At 52.2% G+C, this 24,830-nt stretch overlaps 1 protein-coding gene across 1 annotated transcript; it reads right to left on the reverse strand.

The window, feature by feature from the left end:
- Positions 1–5,311: 5,311 nt before the first annotated feature.
- Positions 5,312–24,588, reverse strand: RUFY4 (RUN and FYVE domain containing 4). Its single transcript, XM_087424534.1, has 12 exons — positions 24,543–24,588; positions 24,319–24,425; positions 23,016–23,141; positions 22,595–22,701; positions 22,130–22,273; positions 21,164–21,233; positions 20,468–20,641; positions 19,353–20,000; positions 18,559–18,665; positions 10,846–10,992; positions 6,651–6,761; positions 5,312–6,097 (listed from the first exon to the last, which is right to left on the reverse strand). The coding sequence occupies exons 1-12, from the start codon at positions 24,586–24,588 to the stop codon at positions 5,995–5,997; spliced, it is 1,890 nt and encodes a 629-aa protein (XP_087280660.1). The 3' UTR covers positions 5,312–5,994.
- Positions 24,589–24,830: the final 242 nt, after the last annotated feature.

The raw sequence follows: 24,830 nt of genomic DNA on the forward strand, positions 1-24,830 counted from the left end.
ATATAAAAATAAAGCATGCATATTGTAAAGAACATAGGTGATACAAAAGCATATAAAGTAAAACCTGAAAGGTTTCCTTCCACCCCCCCGTTCACTCATTTCTTGTGTACACCTTCCAGACTTTTCCCCACGCATATATAATCATATGTCGCTTAATGATGGGGATACGTTCTGAGAAAGGCGGCATTAGGCGATTTTGTCCTTGTGCGAAAATCACAGAGTGTACTGAAGGGGAAACAAAATTTCCCACCCCAAAATGTGTCTCTTTAAGATGAGGATTACCTTAGGCTGATTATTTTTAGGAAACAAAAGACTCAGCAGGTTTTTCTTGTTACCTCCCCCTTAACTGCCTAAAAGAATTCGGATAAAAAACCTGTCTCAGGAAGCGAGCTATTACCTTAGCACAACACGAACTGGATGGTAGACAGGGAGGAACCTAGAAAAACCTGTTTGTTGGGCTCCCCTCTGTGTTCTTCTGTTTCTGTGTGGACAAACACTTGTTTTCCAAACATTTGCTCTTTTTCACCTACCTGTGAATTGCATTCCTTCTGTTTGAAGTCCTGACTTTCCCCACCCCCAACATTTTCTTTTGTCTTTAGTTGAGGATGGTATTTAAGGTGAAGGCTTCCACCATTTTGGCAAGTTACTTGGTTTTCCTGGGTTTCTCCCGTGTATACGTTATTAAACTTTTGTTTGTTTTTCTCCTGTTAATCTGTCTCATGTCAATTTAATTCTTAGACCAGCCAGAAGAATCTAGAAGAGTAGAGGAAAATTTCTTCCTCCCTTACAGTACTTATACAACCTAGATGGTACAGCCTACTACATACCTAGGCTGTATGGTACTAATCTTATGGGACCACCATTGTATATGCAGTCTGTCCTTGACAGAAACATTGTTATAAAGCATATGCCTGTACAAACATGTTTTCTTTCCTTAATAAAAATGATATTCAACTAGTTATTTTGTTCTGCACCTTAACAAGGTATCGTAGACCTGTTTCACATCAGTACATATATATCCATCTTACTCTTTTCAGTGACAACATAATGGTCCATGGTAAGGGTGTATCATGATTTATTTGATAATTAACTTGTAGATGAATATTTAGGTTCTTGCTATGAGCATCTTTGGAAGTAGGTCTTTGGGAACTTGGACGAGTATTTCCGTAGCTTTGGTGTAATTTTGCTGGGTCATATCTGTGCATGTTTAAATTTTGATAAATACTACAACATTGCTCTCCAAAGAGTTTACTCTCCCACCATCAGTTTATAAAAGGGCCTGTGACCCTCCATACTTGTATTGTCTCATATCTGTCGATTACATTAAAATATTTTCTCCCAGCCTGCTATTTGCTTTTTAGCTTTATTTATGGTGAAATGGTTACTGTTCAGGTCTTACCCTATTGGATCTTTGCATCAATGGATCCCGCTGACTCCATTCTCTCCTTATCTCTCCTGAACCTCTCTGGGCACTTTTACTGCTTTATTTCTCAATTCATTCCTCAAACCTGGAGGTTCTGCCTGGGTCCTCTTCTCTACCCGCTCTCCCTATGCCAGCCCACCTGCCTCCTTGGCTTCAGCTATCACCCAAATGTGCCGGTGTCTCCTACTCCCACAGTTCCCAGCTTCTCTCCTAAGTTCAAACTCCTACATGCAATTACCTTCTGAACTCCCCCCTGGGGTCCCACAGGGGCCACACACTGAACATGTGGAAAATTGGTCTCACGGAATTCCCCGACACATATCCTCCTCCTCCTGAGCGTCCTCCCTTCTGCTCCTCTGCCCAAGCTGGAAGCAGGCACGCCCCTCACACTCCCCTCGCCCTTCCTCTCCACAGAGACTACCTCCTTAAGGTCTCTCTAGGTTATCTCCTCCTCATCATCTTCACTGACAGCACCAGGCAACGCTCCAAACTACTGCCATGGTCCTGTGGGAGCTGTAGAGTTGAGAGGGCTGTTGGAGTCAGGATCCCAGCCATGTCACTTACTGGTTGTAGACTTTGGGCAAGTTATTTAATCCCACTGGATCTCAGTTTCAGCATCTGTAAAATGGGGACAATGAGAGCACCCACTGCATAGCGTTGTCATGTGGATTACGCGAGTCTATATTATAAAGCGCTTAGAAAGGTGCTCGGCCCTGTTGACGGCTGCTGCCGCTACCCCGACTACTATTCTAAATGCTCTCTGCCTCAAGTCTTTTCCCCTCAATCCGTCCTCCATTCTGCTCCCAGAACGATCTTCCTAAAGCGTGAATTGGATCATGCGCTTTTCCTCTTACAACCCTTCCAGGACCCCCGTTGTCCTCAGGCAGAGTCAAACTTCCGACCCGGGCATGTGGTTCCCCTGTGTCCGACCCCTGTGTACTCCTCCAGCCTCCTTTCAGGCTGTGTTAAGAGGCGGGGGCTGGTGTGCCGAGTTAAGAATATGTGGAATGAGGGCCACAGGCCACCCCCATGGGGTCACCCAGTAGCTCCCTCAGCATCCCAGCTCCCACTTTGGGGAAGTGAAACCAATGGGGTCGTTTTCATTGATTGAATGCACCCACCCAAAGGAAGTGGAGTCACAAGATTTATTATTTACAGATCCCAGGAGAGGGTGAGGGGTGCAGTGAGGCAGAGGAAGGGCCGTCCTCTCTCCCAGCTCTGAGCGAGCAGGAGATAGAGAGCAAGGTAGCAAGCCTCTATTACTTACAAGGTGGTCGGGCCTGCGGTCACTAATGCTTCGTGGGCTCAGCTCTAAGTGGCTGTTTTAAAAGGTGCCCCTGAGGGCCGGCCCGGTGGTGCAGCGGTTAAGTGCACGCGCTCTGCTGCGGCAGCCCGGGGTTCGCGGGTTCGGATCCCCGGCGCGCACCGATGCACCGCTTGTCAAGCCATGCTGTGGCGGCGTCCCATATAAAGTAGAAGAAGATGAGCACAGATGTTAGCCCAGGGCCAATCCTCCTCAGCAAAAAGAAGAGGATTCGCATTGGATGTAACTTAGGGCTGATCTTCCTCACAAAAAAACATAAGTAAATAAAAGGTGCCCTGGAGAAGCAAAGCAAGAGTTTGTGGTGGACATCCTAAGCTCGGGTCCTTATAGAAACGTCCAGACTCTGGGCGTGAGCAGGGTCGTCATACCGTGAAATGCCTCAGCAGCAACTCGGAAAAGCAAAAGTTGTTCCTTAAAAGTTTCAAAAACTCAGAAAAACAAAAGTTGTTCCTCTGATCGCACAGGCCACATCCCCTTGAGCCTTTGACTCTGGCCACAGGGAAGCTCTTGCAGATCCCCCAAGGGCTGTTCTGGTTCCGCCTGGGGCACGGCAGGCACTTTTCTCTTCCCGCCCTTTTTGTCTGTCTGGCCGACTCTCCCTTTCGCTTCCAGTTCAGCCCAGTCGCCCCCTCTCTGTGCTCTCTGCACCCCCAGAGCTGCCTCTGTCAGGGCTTCAACTGTGGGGTTTGTAATCCTGTTTGGGGCTTCTGCCTCCCCATGTGAGGTTCTTAAAAGCAGGGACCACATATCTGTAATCTCTATATCCCCAAAGCAGCCACAGTGTTTGCCATATCCCAGGTGCTTCATACCATTTTGCTGAGCCCTGAAGGAGTTGACAAGGTGGGGAAACTAACATACCTTGGAGCATCTGAGCGACACCTAATTTAAAGAAATAATTATGTCGCCCAAATTTCCCAAGGCGTCCCCAGTCCACGAGCACAAACGGAGTCCCTCAGCAGCGATAACCCCAGTGCACCAGCTCAGACCCCGTGTGTTCATGCTGGGCTTTGTCCCCCTGCTAAGTGCTCCCCAGGAATTTGGGGGAGTCTGTTGGGGGTGTCTCCCACCTGCTCCTCTGGGTGCTGCTGTGCTAGACGTGTGGCCTGGACTTACTGGCGAAGCACTGGTGTCCTCGCAGTTGCCACGCTCTGGGGTGGTCTGTGGGGACCCTGTGGAACCTTCTGCTGGAGGGCCGGGGGCTAATGAGAGCTTTTCAAATGGCGTTTGTGGAGGTTTTGTGCTCTCCCTTGGACTTGGTGGGGACTCTTTAGGGGGCGGCGTTGAGCTAGAGGCTGGTCGTCAGCATTGCCGTTCCATCTCTCCCGAACGGGGAGAAGGTCAAGCCCCCCATTCCTGGCCCTTGATTTCCTTCTGGTGAGTTCTCATCCAGGAGCATCTTGCTTCCTCTTAGAACAGAGGCTGGGTCCCCTCTCCCCCATCAGTTCATCAGGCAGGCCTGAGCTGCACGCCGGGGTTCCTCCTGGAATACAATGTCTTCTGCTCTAATAACAATCCTCCCCTAAGAAAAGTATGTGAGCAGCTCTGACCTCCAGGAGGGGACCGCTGCCCTTTAGGGGAGGGGGATTCTATTGCCCGGGCCGCTCCGGGAGCCCCAGCTCTGCGCCCCACTCCCTCGGTTCCCTGCCCCCTCCTTCTCGCTGCCTTGCTAAGGAGAAGTTCTCTTCGGTTCTCCAGGGCAGGAACTGTTGCAAAACCTCTTGCTCCATGCGCCGGTGATGGGATGCAACTCCGGGCGGTCCTGACCCCAAGGGGGAGTCCACAGCTCTGGTCAGAGCCACAGGGTTGCCCAACCTCTGTGGAGGCAGAGGGGACGGCGACAGCATGCATGCAGGTCTGGGGCCACACAGTCCACCCCGGAGCCCAGGTAGGGCGGCTAATCGCCTTGTCACCGAGTGAGCCCCACGCTTCCTCTGAAACAGTATTCTCAGAAGCACCGCAATTGAGTGCCCACTGAATGACGTAGGATTTGCGTAAGACTTTTTGGGCAGTCAGGAGAAATGATCCTGTACTGTGGAGCTACACGTGTCCTCTTCAACTGTCTTTATGAAAGTCTAGCTGAGCGAGCACTGCACAGGGAGTCCTATAGACTCAGGCCCTCCCTCCAGGCACTCAGGACTTAGGGTGGATCGAGTCACCATAGTGGTTGGAAGGGAAGGAGAGAGAGCCCCGAGCCCCATGTCTGTGCCTCCTCTCCCGCCCACCAAACAGATGCCCCAGAGCAACCGGGACTCCCACACACTGCTGGCCATTTCATTCCTAGGTATTTACCCAGGAGAAATAAAGGTACACATCTACACAAAGATTCGTACACAGGTGGTGATAGGAAACTTATTTGTAATAGCCTCAAACTGGAAACAACCCAAATGTCCAGCAACAGGTGAATGTGTAAACAAACTGTGGTATACCCATGCAGCGGAATACTACTCAACAGTAAAAAAGGAACTATTGATATATGATATAATGACATGGATAAATCTCAAACTAATTATGCTGAGTGAAAGAAGGGAGACAATGAAGAGTGCATACTGTATGATACTATTTATATAAAATTCTAGAAAATGCAAACTGCTTTCTAGTGACAGAAAGGAAATAAGTGGTTGCCTGGAGATGGGGAGAAGGGAGGGGAGGGGGGAGAATACAAAAGGCCCGGGGAAACATCTGGGGTGATGGATGTGTTCATCATTTTGAATACAGTGATGGTTTCATGCGTGTATATTAAAGTCAAAACTCATCAAATTGTACAATTTCTGTGAAGTGTATTATATGGCAATAGTACCTCGAGAAAGCTGTTAGAAATGAAAGATGACAAAAGCAGACCCTGAAGCAGACTCCAGGATGTTCCTGAGTCTCGTGAAGGGTGGGCTGGGCGAGGAGGGAGTGCACAGGAGAAACGGCAGGGCCACTGGGTCTTATTCTCCGTCAAGGACTTTCTGAGCCTGAAGGGACTTTAGAGAGGATGGTGCCCGACTCCACCACATTACAGAGAAAGCCCGGCCAGCTGAGGGCTTTCCCAAAGTCGCCCGGCTCATCGGTGGTAGATGTGGGGCTCGAACCTGTGTCCTGACTGCCAGCCCAGCTCCTTCCATTCTCCACACCACCATCTGTCCACACAAGTGCTGTCTGCCTTAGATCACCAACTTCTAGAAGGTAGGACTGGTCAGAGGGCCAGGAAGGGCCAGGGGAGGGAGCTGGGTAGGTGGGGTGGCTGGTCCTGGGCGAGTCTTGGTCAGTCGACCTGGGCTTCTCCTTTCTGGAAGCAGGCTGGGCAGCGGCGCTCTCTCTTCTTGTAGTCCACAGAGCAGGCATGGCAGACCAGGCCTCCGCAGAGCCTGGGGAGCAGAGGTGGGAAGAGTCCAGGCACAGGGGTGTGTACGGGGGACGGGGTCATGGGGTTCAAGCATCTTCGGGTCTACCTGTCTGTTTCTCATTTCCCAGCAGAACGGTCCTGGGTCTGTCTCAGGAGGCCTCCCCTTTCCTAAAGGGAGTCCCGATGTCCCACCCCTCCAGAGGCCCCTGACTGCAAGTGGCAGGTTCTCCCAATGGCCCACTTTCCTCTCTCCTGCTGCTTGTCTTGCCACCATGCCCCCAGAGGACGTTGAGGGGAGCAGCTTCCTCTGTACAAGAAAGCTCTCCCCAGATAAGGGCCCATTAACCAGTCTATTACCCAGTCCCATCTTCCAGACACCATTCCTTGTCTGACCCCTTTCCACTGCCCTCGTTCATGTCTCCGCTAAGTGTAGGGTACAATGAGTGGCCAGCTTTAGATGGCCTTTCATAAACGTCCAGTTCCTGTGTCCATCCCTTCCCTGGAGTGGCCAGGGGGCCGTGGGCTGGTGGAAACTGGGCTGTCCCAGAGGAAGGATTCTGTGTCCTACGCGTTACCTGCACGGGGACCGCCGAGACAGCCGGCCAAAGATCTTGCTACAGCCGACACAGCATCCAGGGGCCACGGAAGAGAGATGCTGGACCTTCTGCCACAGCTCGTCCTTCTCTCTGATGCGCGGATGGAGGTGGAGAGAGAGAGAGACACACACACACACACAGGAAGATAGAAATAGCACAGATGGAGAGACAGAGTGACAGAGGGCATCACGCAGAGATAAAAAGAGACAGAGAGACAGCAGGCCAGAAAGACAGAGACACAGAAATGGAGAGGGAGACAAAGAGGAACAGAGAGAGACGACCACTTAGAGAGAAAGGAAGTTGAGGAGTTGCAGAGGGCGACAGAGACACACGGAGAAGTAGAGAGAGAAACGTAGAAGGAGAGAGAAAGACACAGGGAAAAAGACACAGAGACAGACAGAGACAGAAAGGGAGAGACAAACACAGAGAAAGATGGAGAGACAGAGAAACAGACATAGCAATGGAGAAAGAGACAAATGAAGAGACAGTGAGAGACACACAGACATAAGACATGTGTGAGTGTCCAGTCTTTCTGGGAAGATAGATGGTGACAGCCAGGCCCCCCTCGCCCAACATAACCTTGACACATGATTTAAGAACTTGTTCTATCCCACCTCCTCCAAGGAGCGCTCCCTGATCTCGGAAGCCCCTGGTGGTTTCTTGCTCAGACTCCTATAGCATACGAGGCCCATTCTCTTCTATGTGGCACTTAGTACAAACTGCTTTATAGTTACGTGTGTTGATGCTCCTGCAAAACCATCTTCACTGTTTTTACTAAGGATGTTTAGAAATGTGGGTGGTTTTACATTTTTATCAAAATGATACACACACATGATTTAAAAATCGGACAGTGCAGAAGGACTTACAGCAAAAGGCAGTAGGTGCCCTCCCGACTCCTTCCCATTCTCCGTGGCAGACCACTTCTTACATCTTTCAGCCTTTTCTCTTTGATGTTACCTCCATATTTAAGCAATATGCTCATCGTCCTCCTTCTTGATTGATCAGAAGATCTTCTATAGAGCTCCTTGCCTTGACATCAGAGGATTTAGCTTATTTATTACCATCCTCACTAAGTCTTCCTCCTTCCTCCCAATGTGCTTAGATCCCTATTTTTGGTTCCTCTCTTGGTTACTGTTGTAATTTTATAGAATCTACTCAGTCACTCTATTAACTATAGATGGTGCCTTATGACAACCATTCTGTAATATGATACCAGCACCCCCTCTCCTCAGCTCTCCTCCTTCTCCCACCGCCTAACTTCTCATCCATTCCTGCAACATCCAATATGGTAGTCACTAGCCATATGTGGCTAGTTACTATGTGGCTATTAACTTAAAGTTAAATAAAATAAAACTTCAATTCCTCTGTTGCCCCAGCCACATTTGAAGTACGCTACACGTGACTAATAGCTACCGTATTGGACAGGGCAAATGTAGAGCGTGTCCATCTTCACAGAAAGTTCTATTGCATTCTATTCTAGACTTAATATTGGTTAGGTGGTAACCTTTACGTTTGTGCTATAATAATAATGGTTTTCTGTGCTTTGCCTTTGGGTTGAATCTAACACTGAAACAAATCAATGAATAGTATTTACATTATTAGACAATATATGAACATATCGCTTCAAGCAGAGCTAAGAAGTACTCTGTGGCATTTGCCTTCTTGGAAATTTTTTGTTTTTCTAGGACTTTCTAATTGCCTTTCTTTGCTCCTTGCATGACTTGCCTTTAACATAGCCTAATTATTCCCTCCCCACCCCCCAAATTCTTCCTCAGATCAAGTAAACTGTTGATTCTCTTTCTCCCCAGAGACCTTCCTCCTGGGCCCTCAATACTTCTGCTACAGCCTGGACTGACTGCTTCCTGGGCCCACTGGGTGTCTTAGAAATTCCCTTTTCTTCTCTCCTGGGCTGGAGCTTTTATATCTTCTCCTTTCTCGGCTTACTTCCTTATTTTTCTTGAGCACATCCTTAATTAACTTCCTAAGAAAGGCTATGTAGGAGGTGAGTTTTCTGTGACATACCTCTCTGAAATATGTCTTCCTCTGTCACCTTCCCCACTTGCTTCATAGTTTGGATATAGAATTCTAGGGCAAAGTCAGCTTTTCTCAGAACTTGAAAGTATTACACCATTGATTCTCAACATTTGTTGGGTTGTACTTCTTTTATAAGTGACCTGTCTTGTAGGATATTCTCCTTGTCTCTGTTTCACTGAAATTTCACGGTATCCAGATGTGGGTTTTTCCTCTCTTTCGTTTGTTGTGCTGGACACTCGGTGAAATCTTTAAATCTGAAGATCTGTGTCCATCCGAGCTGGGAAAATTTCTCATATTTTTATCTGATAATTTCCTACATCTTATTCTCTCCTTTTTTGGAATTCCCATCAGGTGGAGAAGATATTGGAACTCCCGGATTGATACTTCACATCTTGAATTATTCCTCTCACGTCTTCCATTTCTCTGAGAGGCTGCCTCATCTTTCTCTTCCAATCCTAGAGAATTTAAAATTTTTTCAGCCATCTTTTTCATTTCCATGCATGTTTCTCATTTTTTGACGGTCACTTTTCACAGGATCTTGTTTCATGGGAGATGGATCTTTTTTTGTCTGTTTGTCTTTGTCCCTCCCCTTTATGTTCTAGATTCTCCTCAAATGTCTGGGGATCCTTGGTTGTCATTTCATGTTTAAGAAAGAGGCGATACAGGCTGCTGGTGCTCCAAGCAGTGGACGGGGTGGTTGACTCGAGGGATTGGGCAGGGAGCTGCCTGCCACACCAGACTCTTTTATTTGGGATATCTAACTTTCTTTAGAGAAGGACCTTTTAATTATTTGCCTGGGAGACAGGCAAGAAAGCAGGGGGCATACACTGCTCTTTCTAATGGCTTATCGGTTAACTCTCCTGATTTCTGCCCCTTGTCTCACTTCTGCCATCTGTGTCCTGGCACCGATGGGTCTTGACGTTCTAACTTGGGCTAAATCTAGTATCCACTTCCCCATTCATTATCCGGCTTCTGGAAATTAGCTGAAATCTCTCATCTGTGGTTGGCTCCTCCTCCTTTCTCTCCGTGGGAAGTGTTATTCCTTTATAATCATTTTAGTGAGATCTCAGGATGGAGACGAGATGATATGTGGTCAGTCCACCATCTTGATGCAGAAGTCAACTTCTATGGCATCTTATTTTCTCTCTTTTTTTGCTTAAGGCCATGTTTTCCATAGCATTTCTGCAAGGGACATTATATTTTGTAGTTTGGGACCTTGTGATGGATTTCGTTACTGCTAAGAAAAACATTTGTCTCTCCTGATGAGCTGGTGTATTTTCTTTGAATGGACAGTGAAATTTAGGGAACTTCCCATGTTTCCCTTTTTGATCCTGCGGCCGGGATGCTCAGAGCTAAGTTTTAACCCTAACTCTAGTCCTAACATTTTGGGAGTATATATTTTTCGTCTTCCATCAAATCTTCCATTTTTCTTGTTCTTTCCAGGTTGGTCTCTCCCTTTTCTCATCTTTAATATCACTTGGATCTTGTACAAGAGGATTTAGTTCTAGATGATCCCTCAGTGACCTTCCAATTCTAATGGAACTTGAGTCCATGGTCTCCTACGTCCTGAACTGGGTAAAAGGATAACATATATGTGTGAACTATCTCCCCACTAGACTGAGGGGCAGACAGCGGGCTTTACACGTCTCCTCCATCCCTCAGTGAGCTTCGTGGTTTGGAATTGATCCTGGAACCCAGAGCAGCTGACCCAGGACAGCCCCACAGCCTGGTGGTCTGAGGAAATCCAGCAGGCAGTCAGGGGTAGGACGTATGAGTACCTCTTGGTTAACCTCTCCCTTCTCCTCCCAATTGCTCCTCAACCCATGGCTCCTTTGCCTTCTCCTAACCTTAGAAGGTGTGTGTGTACGTGCGGGTGGGTTGGGGTGGTGGCGTGCCTTAGAGGACTCTATGCAATTTATCTGCTGCATGTTCTTGGTGGTCAAGCCAGCCTCTCTGACCCTCAGTTTCCTCATCTGTAAAATGGGGATAACAGCAGGGGTAGCTAAACGAAGGAAATGAGTGAGCACATATGAAAGGTCCAGAAGCCTGCCTGGCAGTTGTTAGCAGAGAAGGCTTTTCATTCCCCAGTCTCCACATCCCCCCCGCCCCTTCTGCACTCCTGCCCCCGTGACCCCCTTACTGAATCAGTTCCAGCACCCTGCTCTTCAGCGCACGGACCAGGTCCCGCTGCCCGCCAAGCTCCTCCTCATACACGGCGGCCCTCCCGTCGGCCTCCTGCTGCTTCTGCTCCAGCTCTGCCTGCAGCCGGGCCCGCTCCTCCCGACACCTGGGGCGGGACAAGCAAGCTCAGCATCTGCCACCCGCCCCGCCTGACAGCCGCCCCTGCCGACGCCCGTGCTGGCCCCGCAGCTGAAGTCCACACACCACCCCCTACACACCTCACACACACTCACATATACACACACCCCACACCACACACCACACACACCACACCCCACACACACTCACATATACACACACCCCACACCACACATCACACACACCACACCCCACACACACTCACATATACACACACCCCACACCACACATCACACACACCACACACAACATACACACCACACACACCACCCCTACACACCTCACACACACTCACATATACACACACCCCACACCACACATCACACACACCACACACACCACACACACTCACATATACACACACCCCACACCACACATCACACACACCACACACAACATACACACCACACACACCACCCCTACACACCTCACACACACTCACATATACACACACCCCACACCACACATCACACACACCACACCCCACACACACCCCACACACACTAACATATACACACACCCCACACCACACATCACACACATCACACACACTCACATATACACACACCCCACACCACACATCACACACACCACACCCCACACACACTCACATATACACACACCCCACACCACACATCACACACACCACACCCCACACACACTCACATATACACACATCCCACACATCACACACACCACACACAACATACACACCACACACACCACCCCTACACACCTCACACACACTCACATATACACACACCCCACACCACACATCACACACACCACACTCCACACACACCACACACACCACACACACTCACATATACACACACCCCACACCACACATCACACACACCACACCCCACACACACCCCACACACCACACACACTCACATATACACACACCCCACACATACTCCACACCCCATACCACACATCACACACACCACACAACATACACACCACACAGTACAACACACACACCCCACACATACTCCACACCCCATACCACACATCACACACACCACACAACATACACACCACACAGTACAACACAAACACCCCACACATACTCCACACCCCATACCACACATCACACACACCACACACACCACACACACCACACACAACATACACACCACACATACACACCACACAGTACAACACACACACACACTCCACACACACTCACATATACACACACCCCACACACATACTCCACACCCCATACCACACATCACACACATCACACACCACATACACACCACACAGTACAACACACACACCACACACACACTCACATATACACACACCCCACACACATACTCCACACCCCATACCACGCACATCACACACCACACACAACATACACACCACACATACACACACACCACACACACACACATACCACAACACACATACTCCACATCCCATACCACGCACATCACACACATCACACACCACACACACCACACACAACATACACACCACACATACACACACACCATACACACACACACCACAACACACATACTCCACATCCCATACCACACACATCACACACATCACACACCACACACACCACACACAACATACACAACATACACCACACACACACACACACAACACACATACTCCACATCCCATACCACACACATGACACACATGACACACCACACATCACACAACATACTCACCGTACACACCACATAATACAACACACACACACCACACACATACTCCATACCCCATACCATACACATCACACACACCACCCACAACATACACATCACACATACACATGCACCCCGCAACACACACCACAAACACAACACACTGCACACACACATACTCACACCACATCAAACGCACACACACACCCCCACGCACATACTCCACACACCCCCATACCACACACACACACCACACTCACCACATAACACACAACACACATATACCACGTACCACACACACACACCCTCTAAACTGAGCCCTGCGTGGCCTGACACCCATAGGCTGACTTCTCACCAACTGTTCAGAGAAATGAAAACGGGGCCCAGCCTTGCATGTTCCTTTAGAGGGGATGAGCCAACATTTCCATTTGTTATATTTCTTTTTCTTTTTTACATTTCCATTTTAAAGTGTAATTGTCTTGAGAGGCACAGTCCCAATCATGGCAGCTCTCCAGACAGAAGGTGGCGTGTCGGTGTCGGGAACACAGGCTGGATGGGCCATTCCCAGTTGAAAACAATTTGTTTCAACAAACAAATTGAACTGAATTTTAACAAACAAATGGAAACAAATGGAAACGAATGGGGAAGTGGATACTAGATTTAGCACAAGTTAGAAGTTCAGGGCCCGGAGATGCCAGGAACACAGACAGCAAAGTGAGACGGGGGCAGAATCGGGCTGTGCCCGGCTGAAAACAATGTGGTGTTTGGGGTGGGGGTAAGTGGCGTAGGATTTGGGGTGATTTTTTGGCTTTAAAATATTTTGAAAAATTATGTCACATTGTCTTTTCAATTAAAAAAAGTAATATTAAACACACGGCTTTCTTAAATTTCTGTGTCTGGACTTGGAACCTCCTCAGCTCTATTTTTGCCTCTTCTTTTCATCTTTAGGGGCTTCCTAGAAGGTTCCAAGAAATCTCCCAGGCGGGAAATAAGAAGGTCCCAGCCTCCTGCTCCATCGCTCAGACGGGAGGGTGTCACAATGGAGGTGCATGTGTCCAGCCCTCCAGATGTGTGTGTGAGTGTGTGTGCCCACACCCCCGGGCTTGAGTGTGTTTTGGGGGGCAGAAGAAGCTCACGAGAGTCTTGACAAGGAACTGAATTATTAATTTTTAAAACGCGGCCACGTAGCCTGCTGCAGCGAAGAACATCGGGTGGGCCTTGAAATCAAACCCACAACAGAAACCACCGACTCCCTGCAACCGGTCCCTGCAGCCTTAAGAAAGAGCGTTCTGTGCTCAGGCCTTGAATGGGGCCTTGTTTTGACTTTTCAGGAACATTCTAGTCTTTGGGCTCCTCATCTCTCAGTGTCGGTATCTCATTTTCCCGAGCCAGTTTACTCGCTCAGGGATCTCAGGGCCTCTGGTGTAGCCAGTGCAGGCCCTAATGTGACCACGGTGGTTAGTGTGTGTCTTTGTGGACGGAGGGAGCATTTATGAAACACCTACTGTATGCTAGTGGCTGTTTTAGGTGCCTGTTGCTCCTGGCGGAGCTTATAGCACTTTGGGGCAGTGCCCAAAACAAGCAACAGACCCGTAAAATAATTAAGCTTCGTGTGTGACGGAGATGAGGAGGGGCTGAGACAGAGACTTGAGAGGGCGCTCGGGGAAGGCTTATTAGACAAGGCGACATTCAAGCCACTCTAAAAGATGAGAAGTCAGCCGTGTAGGGCCAGGGAAGGGCACATGCAAAGGTCTACAAGTTGGAAAGAACTTGGCTTGTGTGAGGAACCGAGAGAAGGCTAGTGAAGCTGGGATACCAGGAAGGGCAGGGGGCGGGGGAGGCGCGAGGTGAGCTGGGAGACGGGCAGGACCTGACCTGTCCCTCTGTGGCCCCCAGAGGAGTGGACTTTAATCTCCGTGCAATGGGAAGCCACTGAGGTAATTTAATCAGGGGGTGACAGACACTCCTAGTGCAGGAGGGGACATGGAAGGCATTCAAGTCTATCAGGGACCCACTATGTGCCAGGCCCCGAGCTTGGGGCTTTATAGTCTTGTTTCATTTAATTTTTGCACATTTATGGGACAGGTAACACGATCATCATTTTACAGGAAAGAAAATAGAGCTTCGGAGAGGGAGTAACACTTGCTCAGGGTGACACAGCTTGATAAGCGGGGGGAGCAGAAATCTGGAGGCAGGCCCCACACTTGCGTCCGTGCAGGGCCGCTGACCACCAGTGGTTCGTGGCCCCAGTGCTGCATGGGCAGCGGGCGGGAGGGATGGATGGATCCTTCTGAGCCCGCGGCACGCCTCAAAGCAGCTCAGTGCCGCCCAAGGCGAGTGCGTGTGTGTGTGTGTGTGTGTGTGTGTGTGTGTGTGTGTGATGTTTGCCAAATTCCCACCTGAGGACTTCTTCCTGTCCTAATCATTTTTGCTTTGAGGTCTTACCCAGTGGGCAGAGGAAGCCCACCTGCTTGGGAAGATGATCTCAGAGCATCTGAGCTGGAAGGAGGAACTTCAGAGATCCAGCCAGCTCCTTTTGCCAATCAGGGACCTGAGGCCAGAGAGGGAAGGCCAGTTTCCTGGGGCCCCACAGCCCGAAAGCTGGGAGGCGGGTAGTGAAAGCCGCGTATTTCAGTTTCAAGTCTATTTTCATAGCGCCCAGCTGGTGGCCTGCATCTCTATTCTGCATCTAGCCTGGGGCTGGGCACCCTTGGGCTGCACCTGCCCACCCTCAGCCTATTCTCCACACCACAGCCAGAGCGGTCCGTTGAAACCTAAGTCAGACCCCGTTGAAACCTAAGCGAGACCACGAGAGCCCCTGCTAAGACTCTGCTTACCACCCATAGTATGTGTGAATCTCCCTCCGCGCCAGCCACTGCCAGCCACGCCGTCTCTCTCCCCTCTCTCCAGGATTGATTCTCCCCTCTAGGGCCCATGACTACCTGGCATTGTATTTCTATTTACTGATCTATCCTTTGTCTCCCCAGGTCTTCAAGAGCGACATTGCCTGCCCTGTTCACTGCTGTCCCCCTACGTGGCCGTAGTGGAGACACAGTAAATACTGTCGGCTGACCGAATGGCCCCCGCGCACTTCTGCTCGCTGGTGGTGAGACAGCTGCCAGAAGCCTGATGCTCACGGCCCTTTTCCCAGGAGCGAGGTGCTTGTTCTCAGCGCCCTGGATCCCAGGGGGCAGGGGAGCGCATTCTCCTCCCAGCCTCAGGGGCTTCTGTCACTCACCACCCACATCCCGATGACTCCCCAGCAGACCCCCAGCCCACGTCTCTCTCCTGACCTCCACACTCGCTCCACCGCCTGCCCAAGGGCTCCGCTTGGGTGTCTCACGGGGGTCTCAAACTTAACATGCTCACAACCTGACTCCAGAACTTTCCCCGTGAACCTGCTCTACTCCAGCAGACGGTGAACCTGCTCTACCCCAGCAGACGGGTCGACGGTGACTGGACCAACTGGAGTTGGTCAGGCCAGAAAATGCGGAGTCACGCTCCACTTCTATCTTTCTCGCAGACCCCACACCGATCCCTCAATCCCTCCGGAAGCCCGACCTCACAGCTGACCCAGAATCCAGCAGCTCCTCTGCCAGCAGCGCGCCCCAAGGCACCATGGCCCTCCCCGCACAGCGGGGTAGTCTCCTCCTTGGTCGGCCTGCTGCCACCCCCGCTTCCCTACAGACCAGCTCTGCAGAGCAGCGGGCCTGTCCAGAACACAGGTCTGTCCAGAACAGGTGCATCTGGAGAACCGGGAAGCAGGTTAGCTGTTGCCCAGGGCAGGGGAGGGTGGGAGGAAAGGGGCAGTGACTGCTAACGGGTACACAGTTTCTCTTTGGGGTGATGAAAATGTTCTAAAGTTGATTGTGGTGATCAACACACAACTTTGTGACTATACTAAAAACCATTGAATTGCTAAAAATAAAGCAAATAAACATATTTTTAACATTGAAACAAACAGTCGCATCATGTCCCTCCTCTGCTCAGAACGCTCAATGGTTCCCATCTCTGAGTTAAAGCCAAGGTCCTTCTGACGCGTTGACTTACTAGGGTCTCTCATCACCCGCCTGGCATCTCCCTCCTTCACTCCACTCGGGCCATAATGGCCTCTCTGATGTTCCTAGAACTTGCCCTGCCCATTCCTACCACAGGGCCTTTGCTCTTGCTGTTCCCTCAGCCTAGAACGTTTTTCTACCGCATATCCAAACAGCTCACTCCTTGCTTCCTTCACATCTTTACTCAAATGTCACCTTCTCAGAGAGGCCTTCCCTGGCCATGCCACCTTGTTTAATTCGCCCCCTGACACTTCCCATTCCCTTCCCTGCTTTATTTTTTCTCCTTAGAACTTATCACGATCTGACGTGCTGTGTATGTTCCTTGCTATCACATTTATCGGCCGCCTCCCCCACGAAGCTCCGTAAGGGCAGGAATTTTGTCTGTTTTGTCCATGAGAGTGTTTTCAGCACATAGAATGTGCCCGGCACAGAGAAGGCCCACCAAGTGTTTGTGGAGTGACAGAATGATGGACGGGATGACAGGAGACAGGACAGGGGTCTGTGAGACAGGGGCTCCCCCAGCTGCAGGGAGCAGCCTGGGGCCGGGCGGTCTCCCTGGAGCCTCCAGGTCGCTCCTGCCAGCCTTGATCCCCAGGGAAGGCCCTCGGGTGGGCAAGGGCCTGAATCATGGGAGTCTTTGTGGATCACACCACTGGGCTCAGCTGGAGTACCCGGGGGCCTTTTTGGGTTGGGTTCTGGGCCCTGGGCCTCTCTTAGCCTGTTGAGCAGTCAGGAGACTGCCCCGTGGTTCAGTCTGAATCACAGCCACTCGGGCTCTGCTAGGGGTCCTGCCGGCCCTGGGCCAGGTGGCAGCCACGCGGGAGAGACAGAGGCAGGCGGGGAGACTGAGGCACAGGGCGACAGGGGAGAGACGCAGAGAGACTGAGTCAGACCAGGGAATATCTTCACATATTTAAAAAAATAAGTTATGAAAGAGAAACTGAGGCCCCGAGAGACTGAGAGGGAAGGGTAGAGGCAAGGACAGCGTGCTCTGCGCCCCTGAGGTCAATGTGATGATGGGAAGACGACGAGGCGGGACGGGGAGAGCTGCTGACGGGGAGAGGCTGAAATGCAGGCCCTCAAAGCGCTGGCGGAGGGGGGGCATTTAAGCCCCCTGGTTCTGCAGTCAGCTGCCAGGGTCTGGAGCTCAGCTCCTCCACTGACCGGCTGATGTTGGGTGAGCTGTGCCACACCTCTGAGCCTTACTTTCCTCGACTATAAAATGGGGGTTCTTAGAGAGCCCATCTCATAAGGTTGTTATGAGGAAGCACCTAGAACAGTGGCCAGGACATGGTCAATGGTCAGTAATGATAGTTATGATTACGATCATCAAGAGGGTGAAAGAGATTGTGCAACCGGGAGCAGGAAAACGAGAGACAAACAGTTAAAGGAGCCTGAGAGAGCCGGCGGCGGGGCAGGAGGGTGGCGGGCAGGGGGGCAGTGGATAGAAGAGAGAGAGGAGAGCCCCGAAGAGGCAGCAGAAGGGGGCCACGATGACGGGAGGGACGGAGGCGTAGGTCTCACCTGCGGCTACTCAGGGGGGCCAGTGAGGGAGGGGGCTGGCAACGGGGAGCTGGGGGGAGGGTGGGAGCCCCTTGAGAGCAGGAACAATGCCCCCCGCACGCCTCAGCATGCCGCAGCTGTGCCCCGCACAGGGCCTGGTGCACAGGGGTGCTCAGAAGTCGCTTGCTGGCATGGCCGGGAACGTGAGCCGGAGCTGGGGGTGGGGGGGCACGCTCCCTGTCCCTCCGGCCTCCTGGCTCTCACGCCCATTCCTGTGCTGGTGGTTGCCAAGGTTACCTGCTGAGCTGCTCCCCCAGTGCCTTCAGCTCCCCCTCCTGCTCTGTCAGCAGCTGCTCCTGGTGCTGGGCCTGCTCCTCTGTCTTCTGGAGCCCACGTCTGAGGCTCTGGGGGAGGGAGAGGGGAAGGGAAGCTGAAGGAGGAAAGCAGAGGCCCCGGCCTGGGGACCGACCTGACAAACATCACCGTGAGACCCCAGGCCGTCCCAGACAGCCCTTGGTGGAGGGCAGGACTGGGGCAGTGCTGGGAGCTGTTGCCTGGCTTGGCCCTTGGGTGAGCCTGGAGCCACCATTTCTTCCTGCTTTGAAGGATGGACGTTACAAAACTCAACGACCTGGAAACCTCTGGCTAGGGAGGAGGTGTGCGAACAATCTTAGTTGACCACCAGGAGAAGCACCTACATGAAGAGCAACTAGGTGAGGTCTGCCTGCAACACTAGAACTTAGATATTGGGAAGAAACCTGCCAATCACGAGGGCTATCGAGCTTGAGAACAAGCGACTGCCCAAAGACCTGTTGGGAAGGGATCTCAAACTCAAATGGCTACGGGTGCCAGGCAGGTAGATTTGATGAATAAAGTGGGCCTGGTGTGAAGCAATAGGGAGAGGTGGGGACTGTGGTGAACTGAAGAACGCACGGCTTTCAAAAGGTATCCTCGAATAATAATAATCCTGTGTTGAGCACTAAAAATTGATCTATGGGCTGGAGTGGCCCTGGGCTGCCACTGAAGAGCCCCCTCTGTGGGTCAGGTTAGAGAGGGGAGAACAGACAGGCACAGAACTCAACTGCTCTCACCTCGACCATATCCTGCAAGGCCACCTCTGCCGGCTCCTCCCTCCTGGTCACACTGGTCACTCCTGTTTGCTCTTGTGGCTTCTCTGAGTTGGAGCCTTCCTTTGTTTCCAGACTCTGAGAGACCCAGGGCATCCCCGAAATGCTAGGCGCCTCCCACTCCTGCCTGCTCACTGCCGTTACGTCCTCTATTGTCCCTCCGGGGCTGGAGCCCAGCAGCCTCTGGACGTGACCCCACGCTGCCTCCCCTTCAGGAGTCCCCTCTGTCGTTCTCTGACCCTCCGCACCCAGCAGAACCCCTCTGCCCTCATCCTCTGCCCCTATCACCTCCTCCAGGGCCCCCTTGGCTCCCTCTCCCTGTCCCGGGATGCTGGGTGTTGAGTTCTCCAGGCAGATCCCCGTCCTTGGGGCTCCCTTCCCCTGGTCTTGCTGAAGCTCCTCCCTATCTGGTTTCCACATGCTCCAGGAGAGTCCAAGGCTCCTGAGTTCTTCTCTCTTCTTTTCTAAAAATGGTGTAGTATGTCTGTGTCGCTGGGACCTGGAGGATCTAGCCAGTTGGTCTTCCCTGGGTGCATCTCGCACGCAGCCGGCTTGGCTGGCGTGTGGCTCCTCCGGCTGAACTCCTATGGGGCCTCCACAGGAGGGTGAGATCTGCAAAGAAGCCCCAAACCCATCATCCCTCTCAGCATCAATTCACCTAACTGGTGCATGGGAGAGGCCACAGCCTTAATCCAACGGGCTTGATAAATATATGGATGCCCAGGCCCTCCCACTGGAAATGTTGATTCAGTAGACCTGGGGTAGGGCCCAGGAATCTGAATGCTAGCAATACCCCAGGTGATCTGAGGCCCAAGCCTTGATCTGGTCAGGGAGAAGCAGTGCTTCTCAATGCCCTTTCCTCCCTCCCCTGTAGCCCGCATCCTTCTCCCTTCTCCTCCTCTGTCTTTTGCATTGATCTGGTTTCCCATAAGTTCCTCCTACCCCTCTCCTCTGATCCTTCCCCCTGAACTTGACTTCTCTGCATTTTAGTTTTCTCATCTGCAAAATGAGAATAATAATGCCTGCCTTGTAGGGTTGAGCTGAAAGCTTAAATAGACCAACAGCCAGCTAAGAGTCACCTCTCTCAAGAAGCCTTCTCTGTGCTCCCCTGTTCCTCTGTGCATGTCTGTATCACTATACTCAACACATTGCATTGCAGTGTGTTCCTTCAGTGTCTGTCTCCCTGAACAGACCTGGAACCCCTTCAGGTCAGAGACTGAGTCCTCATAGAATCTGTACCTGGTGCCTGGAAGCTGGTGAGGGTGCAGAGTGAGCTTATGGAGTGGTGAGCACCACAAGCTACCACTTACTGAGCACGGAGCCGGGAGCCTAGTGCTCTGTGCTATGCATGGGCTGTCTCAGTGCATCCTCACGACCACCCTCTGAGGCAGGACGGCTAACCTGCCCAAGGACCACGGTTAGTAAGGAGTGGAGCTGGGATTTGAACCAGGTGATCTGGCTCTTCAATTGCTCCCTGAACTGAGATGTTTGCAAATTGTCCAGCAGAGGTCGTTTCTCTGTTCTATTTCCTACAAGCTTCTGGTCGCTCTCTCCAGCACCTCCTCCTGCCCTGGGCCCCAGTGGCTTCTGCAGATGGTACCAGTGGTCCTGTTCTCTCCCTAATATGCCTACCACCTTAAGAATATGAGCCTTCGCTTCTGTGGCTCCCCTGTCCCCAGGTCCACACTTTGGGTCAGGGCTCAGTTACTACTCAACCTGGGGTCCCAACAGAGATGGAGAAGAGGCAACTCAGAGTGAAGGTCGGGAAGAGGCACCTCCTTTGGGGAATTTTTGGTCTTTCTGGGTCTTCTTCCCTGTGTCCGGCTGGAATTGGAGCAGCAGGACCTGAAAGTGAAAGGGGCAGGGGGACCCTGGGCCTCTCTCCAGCAGTGGTCTTGGTTCTCAGATGCAGGATACCCCATCTTTCCAACCACCCATTCATCCATCACCCTTCCCACCTTCCTGCCTGCCACCCTCATGCAGGCATCCCCCCTCCATCCATCCATGCATTGCATGATCCATCCATCCATCCATCCCACCATCCGTCCGTCCGTCCATCCATCCATCCATCCACCCATCCATCTATCCCTCCCTCCCTCCATCCATCCACCCATCCACCCATCCATCACTCCCTCCTTCCCTCCATCCATCCATCCCACCATCTATCCATCCATCCATCACACCATCCATCCATCACACCATCCATCCATCCATCCATCCATCCATCCATCCATCCATCCATCCCACCATCCATCCATCCATCCATCCATCCATCCATCCATCCATCACACCATCCATCCCACCCTCCATCCATCCATCCCACCATCCATCCATCCCACCATCCCACCATCCATCCATCCATCCATCCATCCATCCATCCATCCCACCATCCATCCATCCATCCCTCCATCCATCCATCCATCCCACCATCCATCCATCCATCCATCCATCCATCCATCCATCCATCCATCCATCCCACCATCCGTTCATCCTTCTAATCCTCTACCCCAACTATCCAACAACTCTCTAGTGAGTGTGTATTCTACGCTGCATCATATGGGACATCATGAGATTATGCTGGGAAAAAAGAAGGCTAGGCAGCTGGAGAATCAGGGGGTCAGGGAGCAATAAGGGAGGGGGAAATGGATAGTGCTGGAGGCTGAGGCTTGGGCTGGCTTGGGCTGGGTGGCAATGGCAGCAGGCACTGAATAGAGACTTCTCTCCACACTGCACCCACTCACTCTGAGAACATGGGCCAGGCTCCATCCAGGTCTGGCCGCTTCAGGTCCAAGTCGAAGGCCACCCCATTGAGAGCGTAGAGAGAGTCCAGGATGTCCTCCCGGAGTTCAGGGCACACCAGGGGGCTCCGGGGGCCATACCACTCCCTGTGTTAACAGTGACCAGCACCCTTGGCCTTTGGCACTGGCACTATTGCCACTCCCGGCCTCAAAGAATCCACTCCACTGCACACCGTGACCGGATGGTTCCCCAGGCAGGCCTGTGGCCCTCGGGGAGCAGGAGGCCCAGCATCATGACGCTGCCAGGACTCCTGGGCTCTAGCCTCCCCTCTGTCCTTTCTTCCCTGACTTTCCCTTCCTGACTCTCATTTTGGTCATCCTTGATATTAAGCAATCCTCTGGGGGGTTCACGAAGGAGGGACAATGGGATCAGATGGTTTGAGCAGGAGCATGTCCCCGCAGCCGCACCTGGTGAGCTCTGGGTTCAGGAGGCAGAGCTGCAGTGACTCAGCCAGCTGTCCGTGGGCCAGGCAGAAGCGGATGAAGGCCCGGCCTTTTCCCAGCGGGGTCTTCAACTGCAAAGAGCACAGGGGGAAAAATGAGGGGTGGTGGCATTAAGACAGAGAGAACTCAGCCAGCACAGAGAGAGAGAAGATGGGAACGAGTGTGTGATGAGAAAGGGCGTCATGGGACTTGAGGCTGTGGGAGGAGAGCGGCTGGCTGGAGGGATGCTGAGGGCAGGGCTGACGAGAGATGAAGCCCAGGTGAGGGGATCTGTGGTCAGTGGAGCTGGGATGGGTGGGAAAGGGACCTAGGGTAGGCCTGTGCCCCCCAGCCCTAGGGCCCCATCACGCTGAGGCCAGCCTCCCCGCCACCTGGCCCTGGATACCTTGTCCTGTGAGAGGACGAAGCGGGCTGGCTCCGTGTCCCTCCGCTGCTGCCACAGGGCAGTGCAGAGGAAGTCCCAGTAATCCTTCCGCGGCCTCAGGAAGCTCTTCTGCTCTTTCTGGTCAAACTGGGAGCAAGACGAGGGAAAGGACAGTGTAGAAATGTTTGCTCCCGGAACCCACCTTGCATTCCAGTGTGCTGAGCAGGCGCACGGTCGAGCGGAAAGGGCTCATGCAGACAGAGCCAGCTTCAGGCCCTGGCTCTGCCCTTACTGGCTGTGTGACCAGGAGCAAGCTGCTTGACCTCTCTGGGCTGGCAGTGGTCTCATTCATGCATTCATTCCAGAAATACTATTGAGCACTACTATGTGCCAGGCCCTGTTCTAAGCCCTGGGGATACAGCCATGAACAAACTGACCTCCTGGGCTTCCGTCTTGGTAGGGGAGACAGACAAGGACCAAACTGAAGAAGTAATACATGTAGTATGTTAGGTGGTGCTGACCGCTAAGGAGAGAATAAAGCAGTGATGAAGAATAGAAAGTGTGTGGTGTGTGCACGCATGTGTGTATGTGGTGCTGTGTTAAAGATTTAGATTAGGGTGGCTGGAGAGAGCCTCACTGAGGAGATACTATTCAAGTCCAGATCTGAAGGAAATGAGAAAGTGTACCATCCACATTTCTGGAGGAAGAGCATTCCAGGTAGAGGGAAGAGCACGTGCAAAGGCCCTGAGGCAGGTGCATTCCTGATGTGCTTTAGGAGGATCAAGGAGGCTGGTGTGACTGGAGCACAGCAGTTGAGGGGCACACTCACACCTGCACACCACACACACACACAGACACACACACACTCACACTACACACATGGACACACACACAGAGAAGTAGGAAGGGTAGGTGTGTGTCTGTGGGGGATGGGCAGGTCATCAAACACCACAGGGGGTCGGAATGAGAATTACATAAGGTGGGGCATGTAAAGGACGTGGCCTGCCACGTGGTCAGCGCTCAGCAAAAGCTGGGGAGAATGGTTGGTTGGGGCTGTAACCCGCAGCAAGGAGGGCCAGCCCGAGGACACCCGTGCCTTCGAAACTTTAGTCGTCAGAGCAGGGTGGCTCTGTCGACTTCCCAGGCTCCAGTGACAGCCTCCAGGAGTGAGGGGAGCTTCAGGAGGACTTGACTCTGGGGGAGATGAGGCAGCGCGTGGTCACAAAGGGAGGCGGCGGCTCTTGCCTCAGGATCTGGGAAAGCCCTCCTGGTTACGGGGTCTGGAGAGAGGGGAGACGGAGGGGAGGGCAGGGGAGGGCCCCACCTGCAGGAGCAGCTCCAGGCAGCCGCAGAGTCTGTGCAGCTCAGCGCTGGCGTCCGTCACCGGCTGCTGCCCGGCCCCGTGGCCCTGGAGGATGGCGGAGACGGCAGCTGCGGGGCGGGTGGCGGACAGCAGACATAGGTAGTGAGGGCTCTGAGGGAGAGGCTCCCAGGACCCCTCGCTGCTCCCCCAATTCAGCCCCAGCAAATCTCCCAGGACACGCTCACCTTTCAGGTCCCTGGTGACCTTGAGGACAGCCCCCTCTTCCGCCATGAGTATCTGAAAATGACGGGATTCCTGCGGCTCTGGAAGGTCAGCCCAGGAAGGAGCCTCTGGGTTCAGCCACCCAGTTCTCTCCTTATACAAAGGGAGGGTCAGAGCCTGGAGAGGGAATGTGACATCTCTAGGCACACACAGCGAGTTAACCGGTGGGATATAACACCCGGCTCTTTCTTGTAGGCCAGTGTGGGAAAACAAGGGTGTGGCCCCCTCTGAGGGAGCACCGTGCCACGTGC

This window comes from Ceratotherium simum, chromosome 37, assembly GCF_057802395.1.
Source record: "Ceratotherium simum simum isolate JZ-2026a chromosome 37, ASM5780239v1, whole genome shotgun sequence".
NCBI classification, from domain to species: Eukaryota; Metazoa; Chordata; class Mammalia; order Perissodactyla; family Rhinocerotidae; genus Ceratotherium; species Ceratotherium simum.